This window comes from Otolemur garnettii, unplaced genomic scaffold (assembly GCF_000181295.1).
Source record: "Otolemur garnettii isolate 467f Iridium unplaced genomic scaffold, OtoGar3 scaffold00012, whole genome shotgun sequence".
Lineage (NCBI taxonomy): Eukaryota > Metazoa > Chordata > Mammalia > Primates > Galagidae > Otolemur > Otolemur garnettii.
In genome coordinates, this window is record NW_003852407.1 from 15,076,527 (window position 1) to 15,086,783 (window position 10,257).

The 10,257-nt window shown below is 35.8% G+C and overlaps 1 protein-coding gene across 1 annotated transcript in view; it reads right to left on the minus strand.

Moving 5' to 3' along the window:
- Positions 1-10,257, minus strand: part of KIAA1328 (KIAA1328 ortholog) — a 292,039-nt gene that overhangs the window by 240,305 nt on the left and 41,477 nt on the right. Inside the window, exon 5 of the mRNA XM_023510175.1 lies at positions 7,623-7,738. Within this exon, the coding sequence (XP_023365943.1) occupies positions 7,623-7,738 (116 nt within the window). The remainder of the gene's footprint in view (positions 1-7,622; positions 7,739-10,257) is intronic.

The following is a 10,257-nucleotide window of genomic DNA, read 5'->3' on the forward strand; positions in this document are numbered from 1 at the left end:
TTTTCTATTTTTGGTAAAGGCAGGGTCTCCCTCTTGCTCAGGCTAGTCTTGAATTCTTGAACTCAAGAGATTATCCTGCCTCAGTCTCCCAGAGTGCTATGCTGTGCTTAATATATGACATCCTTGAGTTATATTTAGGTGGATAGAGGTCTACACTGCTGTGCATTTTCAGTTCTTATGTTGCTTTCTTAAATTTTTTTTGGTCAATTTCTTTGTCATATTTAATATTTTCACTGCAGCTAAATTACCTACTTAATATTTTCTGCTTCCAATCTGCAATAGGCTTAAAAACTAGACACCAGATAATGAGTTTATTATATCCATATGACAGCTTCAGGAACTCTCATGTAAGAAAATATATACACAGGGGACCAGAATATGTAAGGAGTACTTCTTTTTATTCTTATTTCCTTCTTTTTATTCTTATTTACTTCCAAAAAAGTAAGTATAAATATAACTATTAATGAGAAACTTAAACCCTAAAGACTCTTACTGAATGAAATTAAGTATATGGATAAATGTATATAATTTCTTTACTTTCTACAGATATTTGTCATCAATTCCTCCCTGTGGCTAGCAATAATATCTAAATATTTTTAAGAAAACAAAAATAAATCTTTAGGGCGGCACCTGTGGCTCAGTGAATAGGGCACCAGCCCCGAGTTTGAACCCGGCCCCAGCCAAACTACAACAACAAAAAAATAATAAATAAATCTTTAAGAATGGTTGAGACAACCACAAGCTAGTAACAATCAGTTCTATCCTTAAACATGCTGCTTTTTCTATAATACAAATAGGAAGAGGTATTTAATCTGTTACTCTGATTTAAAATGACTTTCTAGGACAATTTAGCACAGTGGTTCTCAACCTTCCTAATGCTGCGACCCTTTAATACAGTTCCTCCTGTTGTGGTGACCCCCAACCATAAAATTATTTTCGTTGCTACTTCATAACTGTAATTTTTGCTACTGTTATAATCGTAATGTAAATATCTGATATAAGGCAACCCCTATAAAAGGGTCGTTCAAGTCCCAACCCACAGATTGAGAACCACTGATTTAGCAGGTTTTGGACCAATTGTTATTTATACAGCATCATGAAATAAATAAAACAGTCTTAAGGACTACAACTTCTATAGCACTAAAGATACTAGATTAGTAAAACAATTAAAGTCATAGAATAAAGTGGCCTTATCCAAATACTCAGAATATATTCTCTTACCATTTTGTGAGCATAAAAAAGAAAACCCCAATACTTATTCAATAAAAAAGGCTAAGATTCATCACTGTTGATAAGGTCTTTATATGAGTATTACTCTATCGCATAGCCAGACATGAAAACACCCTTTCCTCTTTGAAATTCCTTTTCTTCTATGTATAGTCTCCTTTATTTTAAGAAGTTTAGATTGTTAATTTTCACAAAACAGTTTCTGAGCCTTCTCTTATGAAGGGCCAGAAAGATTATTTTAAAAGGAGACTTACCCTTTCTATTGAAATTTCCATTCTTTCTCATGAAACTTACTTCTACTTTCCTTCCTTACCCTCCCACACCACTCCACAGATATATGATAGACAGAGCTTCCTTCGTTACGGTTTCTGTGATGGTGGTACAGCATGGGCGTCTGGCTCCTACAGCACAGATGAGATGTACAGTCAAAGAGAAAGCTTTGGATATTTCTGAAATATTACTGTTGTTCAGAACCAATGATTTCTTTTACATAATTACAAACGCTTGTGAATTTTTCTAATCCATATTTAGCACAGGCATATTGAAACCATTTTTGGTTCATTCTAAAGCAGTCCTCAACATTAAGGCCAGTTCTTTTTTTTTATTAAATCATAGCTGTGTACATTAATGTAATCATGGGGTACAACGTGCTGGTTTTATATACAATTTGAAATGTTTTCATCAAACTAGTCAACATAGAAGGCTAGTTAACTTTTAGAAGTCTTTCTTCTCAGATCAGTATTTTTTTTTTTTTTTGTAGAGACTTTATTGCCCTTGAGAGAGTGCCGTGGCATCACAGCTCATAGCAACCTCCAGTTCCTGGGTTTAGCCAATTCTCTTGCCTCAGCCTCCCGAGTAGCTGGGACTCCAAGCACCTGCCACAATGCCTGGCTATTTTTTTTGCAGTTCAGCTGGGGCCGGATTTGAACCTGCCACCCTCAGTATATGGGGCCAGTGCCCTACTTACTGAGCCACAGGCGCCACCCTCAGATCAGTAATTTTTAACCAATGTGCTGGGCCTGCTGTGAAAGTATCTTAGGTGTGCCGTGAAAATTTTTAAAGATTAAATTATTTTTGAAAGAAGTTCAAAGCACTGTAAGATTATCTTTTTTTTTACTCTCATTTTTGATCAACATACTGTAGGTGTGCCACAGAAGTTCAACTATAGGTTCAAGCATGCTGTGAAATACACAGGTTGGAAAACATGGTCTTAGACCAAGATTTCCAAAATGACCACCCATGCAATGGGATGAAGGATGTGAGCTACAAGCACCTCTAAACCTTTTTTGATTTACTAAGTCCCAACCAGAAAGATAATGGAAACAAACCAGAATGGGGAAAAAACCCCACAAACATCTGTCAGTATTGTTTCTGGGAGAGGAAATTAAAACTTGGTGTCCTCTCTCAAGGAGTATTCAAAGGTGCAAGTGGTAAAGAGAGGTTTCCCATTCCACAGAGATTAGAAGATAAAGAAGAAGACAGATCGATTTCACTCTTCTACTGGGCCTCTCAGCAACCCAAGGACTTGCATAATCTAATGAAAACCATCAAAACCCCAGTGAAGAAAGGCACAAAACTGAGAAACAGAAGAGCAAGTTATCTCATTCCTCATCCATATTAACAGTAATAAAAATAAGAACTGCTACTTTTTATTTAGTGCCCATTAAGTACAAGGCATTGCTAGGTTCTTTACAGACATGATGTAAAGAATCTATCAAATTTCAATAGGCCTCCAAGGGCCCTTTTTATCTATATTGTACATAAAGAAAGAAACTCAGAAAAGTTCAGTAACCTTCTCATGGGGTCAGACAGCTAGCCAGTGCTAAAACAGGATTAGGACTTGAAAGCCCACTGTGCTTTTCTTCACTGTTGCTTCCCTTGCTGTGCCATTTAAAAGTGAAACCAGCACGCATTAGGATTTTAGTACTTTCTTTCTGTAAGCTTTTGATACCACTGTGGATCTGAGTCACATGGTCTAGAAATACAATTAGCTCAAATGTTAATTTCCTAATAGCTACATCCTGTGTCTTACAATATTACAGTTTCAGAATTACTGTTATTGGACATATTTCTCTTGAAGTTTCAGATTTCTCTCTCCTTTCACACTCATTCAGACAGGCAAAAATCCACTAGGTTCATCAGACTACTTGGCTTTGTAAACAGCATAATCATTTAGGTGGTTAACTACTCAGGAAAGAAGTGTTCTTTGTTTAAAAGACTTAAAATTGCCAAACATTTTTATATTTTAATAATAAATTCTCAACATTCTGTAAAAACAATTTCTTCAAAAGTCTCACTCCAACGCAAACATGTAAAGTACCTTTCGTTTTTTACTAAAGCACTGGTCTGTATTTGTATAGTTGAACAATGAAACAGTGATTAGAACTTTTAAAACAAAAAAACCTATAAATGTGGTATAATACATCTTTAAAATGCCAAAAATCAGAATTCATGGGTATTGTTTCTCCCCCGAAACAGACTGTAAAATGATCTGAAATTATCTGATTTCATGTATATGAAAGAGTCTGAATCATTCACATATGATAGGTAAATGTATCTGTAGTTAAAATTATATTGTTTTAAATTATAACCTCGTTTTATGTTTCTAAGTTTTATAGAGTTTTATGTACTGTAAAATCATCTATATTAACCTTGACAGGTTTATTCTGTAAAGGAGATTTGTACCTGAGCAATGTACTTAGAATAAAAACCATGGAAGTCATTTTCTTTTTTTTATCGTGTCTTCCTTTCTCCTTTGACAATAAAATGCTACAAATACAACTTATCCTTTGATGATTCAAAAATCATAAACCAATTATACAGACTAAACCACTTTAACTTTTCATAATGGTTTAAAATTTACTCCAATCCTCATTTACAATACAGAATAAATGCTTAAGTTAAATCCTTTTTTACCGCATGTAAAATAAGCCTTACATAATGCCACATGTTTATTTACATGCCTCTTCCTCTACTTTTATAGCTTACAAGATAGACCAACCATGAATCAGTAAACCTCTTCTGTAGAGGTTAAATAGTAAATGCAAGGTCTGACAACTAAGTCCCCAAACTTGCCACAGGGTGCTTACGTTGGCAGCACTATACAAATAGCTCAGAAAGGTTTCACAACCTTGGTATATCACTATTTCACACCTGTGTTTGTGTTGACATGTGGCGATGTCTAACCAAGTGGAGTTCATTATTGTTGTTGTATGTTTTTGTGTGCTATATGATGACAGCTCTGATGGTCATACCAGAGACATTCCAGAAAAAAGACTTCCAACATTGCTTGGAAGGACAAACTAAGCACTGGTGTCAGTGCATAGCTTCCCAAGAGGAGTACTTCAAAGGTGACCATAGTCAGACTCAGCAATGAGGTATGTAGCAGTTTTTCTAAGATTAATTTGCCAAGTTAACTGTCTGGCCTATTTTAGGCTAGAAGAGCCACAAGGTCTTTTTTGCAATTACTCGGCAGGTGGAACATAAAAACAGCCACGGACAATACAGAGGAAAATGGGTGTGGCTGGATTTTGCTGGCACCCCACTAAATTTGGCCATGGTATTAGTATGCTAACCCCCTGAGCTTCAATCACAGGGAAAAACATGAAATATAGTGCCACTACAATCACCCAGAGTGTCTAAATATTCAGCCTGACACAAGAAACCATTCACAGCCATGCTGAGTTTAGACTGCTTTAGCACTGAACAGAATTAATCTTGACCCAGACTGTGTACAATATCATAGTCTACTGAAACTAGATTCCATTTTTCCAGATAGCCACAGAATTTTCCTAAGCATTTTGACAAATAAGAATCTACTGTAACTGTGGTTAGGCTTTCTAAATTGTCTACTACCCAATCTCTTTCACCTTCTTTCCCCATCTCACCCCAGTTCCACTAAATGTTATAGATAACTTTTTGTCCCAAGAAGGTCAAAATCACACTACTTCCTCTCTCTATAAAAAGTAAATTCTATTTCCCATACTTCCGCTACCAGAGTTGAAGGCTACTTCATTTCAGATCTCCTTCTTTCTTGTTGCCTTCCACTGTATCAGCTATAGATAGCTAAATGCTCACTTTCTCATTCTCTTTTAACGCTTAGCATAGCCATGGCCACATAATAAAGCTCAGGACAATAAATATCACATGAAAGCCTACCAGGTAGGGTATATGGGGCTGCTATCAGTAAGTTTTCATGGTTTTAAAAAGAGAGAGAAGGAGTTATAATCACCAGTACCTCGTTCCCTCTTCTGCTTCCTTAATGCAAATGTGATGCCTAGAATCAGGGAAATAATTAGAAAAAACTGAGGACAGAACTGAAGCGATGCCAGCATTGAAAACTTTAAGCCACTAAATCAATGCCACAGGCCATATACCTCCAGACTTCTTGTTATGAGAGGAATAATAGACCTTATAAGTTGAATTTTTATCACAAATAAAAGCATTCCTAACCTACCATTTCTTGAAGGTGCGAGGATCCTGAGTCACTACTCCTCATGAGAAGTGAAAGAATAAAACTGGCTTTGCACAGTTTGTTGTGAATTCAACTAAACAGTATTTCTGTAAACCTAGAGACAAAAGTCTAGTCTAAGGGTTGATAACCAAGGGCAATGAAGTCAAAGAGGTCAAAGAGGTCAAAGAAAAGACAAAGGCAAAAGGCATTAATTCATCCTATTTTATGGCTGAGTACTACTCCATGGTATACATATACCACGTTAATCCAGTCATGAATTCATGGGCACTTGAGCTGATACTGGATCTTTGCAATTGTGAACTGTGCTGCAATAAACATTCAAATGCAGGTATCTTCTTGATAAAATGACTTCTTTTTCTTTGGGTATATACCTAGAAGTGGGATTGCTGGATCAAAGGGTAGGTCTACTTTTAGTTCTTTAAGAAATCTTCATATTGTTTTCCATAAGGGTTTTCCAGCAATTTGGAAGGAACTAGAGACCATTATCCTTAGCAAAGTATCTCACGAATGGCAAAACTAACTCCACATGTACCCTCTAATAAACTGGAACTGATGGGCACACAAGTGCACAGAAGGAAGTAAAAGTCACTGAAATCAAGCAGGAGCCGGGGGGGGGGGAACTCACCTACCACGATAATGACCACTATTTGGGTAATGGCCACATTTATAGCCTGAACTCAAGCTATGTAACAAACACATTTGTACCCTTTTAATATTTTGAAATAAGAAAAAAGAAAAAGAAAAGAGAAAGCCAGAGATGGTTACACAAATTCTGGAGATTACCAGGTTCTCTTAGTGAAGATAAAAAAACAAACAAATGCTAGAGATACAGGGGAAAAAAATTGAAAAAATGCTCCCGTGTACTATAAAGTAAAGCCAATAAGCCTTATTAATGTACTACTCAGCAAATCTAGTCTGAGATCGCTGATTAATTTCCCATCGTGAACTTCCACTGCTTGAAAAACAAAAGTTCAGGACTCATTTTTTATAGTTAAAGTATATTGTGTTTTTCAAGCTAATTAACTAAAATTTATGCTTCCTTGTCTCTGGTATTCACAAAGGCATAGTTACTATCAATATATGAACATTTTGATACTTGCAGAACTTTGAAATAATTACTAACAATCAAGTTAATGATAGCATTGCCAATAAGGCCAATGGGTCTTTGAACACACTTGTTTAGCTAGCAGTTCGGTCATCCTACTTGTAGGGAGTCAACATCTCTTCTACATCAATGCCACTGCATAAAACACCCAAAGAAAAGCAATTTTTCCCATTCAAAAGAAACTTCAGAAATATGCCTATGTTAACTCACATACCCCTTAACACACAACTTTTAAGTTAAAATGTCTAATTTTACTTTACTATGTTACAAATAATGCAATACACATACACACACAGACCCTCTCTATTTCTTACACCCAATAGTTTTCTGCTCCCTAAGAACGGTCTGGTAGTTTTACACCGTAGTGTAAACACTTATAAATTACAATACCTATACATCACAAAGGATTTTTTAGCCTTATGGTTTCAGAGTAGAATTCCTTAGGTTTATCAAAGCTTTAACTAGAAAGAATATTTAATACAAGGAGGTTTCAGGCTCATTTACAGTAGTGGAACAAAATTTAACAAAGTTCCAACACTACATTTTAATGCCCAAATTTCTTATTGTCTTTTTTAGTTGACAAATATGTGCTTTGCAGCATAAAAGCAGCAGCAGAACAGCTGGATGGCCTTATCAAGCACAAAGGAAGCAACAGCACATGCTGTTCAGTGTCTTTCTGATTGCTTAGAAATGGAAGCACATGCAGATTTATTCCCTGTTATAAATTAGAACAATTATTTCCTTGGAGTTTACATTTTCTTCCTGAAAGTGTCAAACTTTCTGCGCGTTAAAAAAGAGGACTTTCAAAAAGGATATCTTCCCTTTCTTTGATGATGAGTTCATTCTGTTCTTCCAACTGCCTGATTTTCTTCTCAAATGATTCCTGCTCAGCTTTCAGTCGTTCCTCTGTCACCTCCTTTTCCTCACTTACTCTGAAAGAAGTACAAAAATGAAAAAAAGCCTATTACAATAAAATTAAAAATATGCCAACAGCTGCAGTTTAGCAAAATTAGATTTCTTCCAAAGGTACACAGAATTCTTCAGGAACGTGGTGTTTTATTTTATTGTTGTTGTTGCTTTCTAATTTAATCTCTCATAAGGCCATCTTCCTCACTTTCATGATATGCACATAATTTTTACATTAAAAATGTTTCTAATCATCAGAAGTATCTTAAATATAAAAAGTCTTACAAAGGAAGGACTTTATAATCCAGGACAGAAAAATATCTCAATTTTTAAAACACAGGTTTCATTTTTTTCATTATCAAAATACGTACTTTACCAATTGATTTTGATTTAGACTGTTTTCATACTTCTATTCAAACCCTATCAATGAAATAAACAACATATATATCTTAAATGCGTCACCAAATGCAAATATGGAATTTTACTTTTTTCCTCATACTGATACCCTGCATTCTTTGGTAGTCTATAAATAATGACAATTAAATAAAAAGAAAGCATTAATGTAAAGGAAGGTCTAGAAATACCAACCAAAAAAGAACTGCATTATTATTTAACTTTGAAAAATATTCCAATTTAATCACACCAAAATGGGATGGTTTCTGAAAAGACCATAGAGGAAAACAAAGATCAGAAAAACAAAACTGAGTAACACCAACATTAAATTTTAGAATTCACTGAAATATATATTGGGACAACCCTAATCTTCATGCTACTCTGTCTGCAGAAACATTAACCCTGTATTTATCTGTCACTTGTGCTCATTTCTCCAGAGGATACAAAGCATTTCTCCTATACGATCACAGGGACAGGTATAAGAGAAATCCAGAGGAATCAAAACTTTTTCTTTTAACCACGTTTACTCCCTTAGTCTACCAGAGCAACTTCTATGTTAACATGAATCCCATGTTATAAGCCCTCTGGTAGAGACACTGAAATCAATGAGATAACCAAATGAAAATAAGAATCCCGAATGTTCATGAGTTGACTGCATCTTGTCTTTGAAATACAGTAATTTGTGTGAAAGTACATAGCACACAGCAGGACTCAGTAAACAGGTTTATTTCTTCTTGTTTATTATGACATTCAAGTCATTTCTCTGATTCATACATATTATTTATGTTTAGCATACCACTAAACTCATGAATGAAACCCCAGGCCCTTCTTTTGAAGAAAGTAATGTCTAAGACTGCTATATTTAGGCAGGGTGTGGTGACTCATGCCTGTACTCCCAGCATTCTGGGGCCAAGGTGGGTGGATTGCCCTGAGCGCACAGGTTTGAGAGCAGCCTGAGCAAGAGCCAGACCCCTTGTCTCTAAAAAAAACCAGCGAGGCATTGTGACAGGCGCCTGTAGTCCCAGCTACTTGGGAAGCTGAGGAAAGAGAATCACTTAAGCCCAAGAGTTGGAGGTTGCTCTGAGCTATGATGCCATGGCACTCTACCAAGGCTGCTTTATTTAAAAGGAATCCACAGATGACTAAATGAATACACATAAATGAGACAATTTATACTGTTATCAGGTTACCCTACCTCTCTTATTCTCATCTCCTTACAATGCCTTCCTTTTTCAAACATATTTGCATTAACATCTTTCATAGTAACTTTGACAAAATCTGCTTATTTCTCTGGGCATCATTACTCTCATTCATAAAGGAAAAAGGCCAGACCAGACAATTATAAAAATCCTATCCTGCTGAAGTTCTATAATTCCCTCCACAATATTATAAATATCCTGATACTGTATATATACCCTTTATAAATATGAAGAACATTTGCAAAACGGCATTTGGTCAAGGAACGAGGCATATAACAAGGCATATAATTTAGGCAAAAACTAGGCCCACAGGATGACAGAAGAAGTAGATAAATATTAAAATGTATAAAGATGAAAAATTTGGCAGGAGAATATATAAATGTGAAACAAAGAAAGCAATGAATCTGCAGGATTTTGCATAAAACAAAGATGAAATAAATGATGCAACATACAAGTTAAGCATCCCTTATTTGAAATATGGAGGATCAGAGTTTTTCAGATTTTGAAATATTTACATTCTCCTATGAGGTAATCATGCAGGTCTTTTTGACATTTTACACCACAGAGCAGAGAATAACAAACACAGTGAGTCACTGGCTCTGTGTGAGAAAGCTGCTCTGGGTGCATCCAGCCTGCACATGTGTCATTTCAAATTGTATATAAAAATAGCACACTGAACCCCATGACAGAATCAATGTACACAGTTATGATCTAATAAAAAAAACAAAGGACATAAGTTCATGCTTGTCCACAATTTCTCTTTCCATGGTTTCGGTTATTCACAGTCAACAGTGGTATAAAAGTATTAAATGACAAGTTGCAAAAAACAAACAGTTCGTAAGTTTAAAACTGTGCTGGGTGGTGCCTGTGGCTCAAAGGAGTAGGGTGTAGGGCTCCATATGCTGTAGGTGGTGGGTTCAAACCCAGCCCCGGCCAAAAACTGCAAAAAAAAA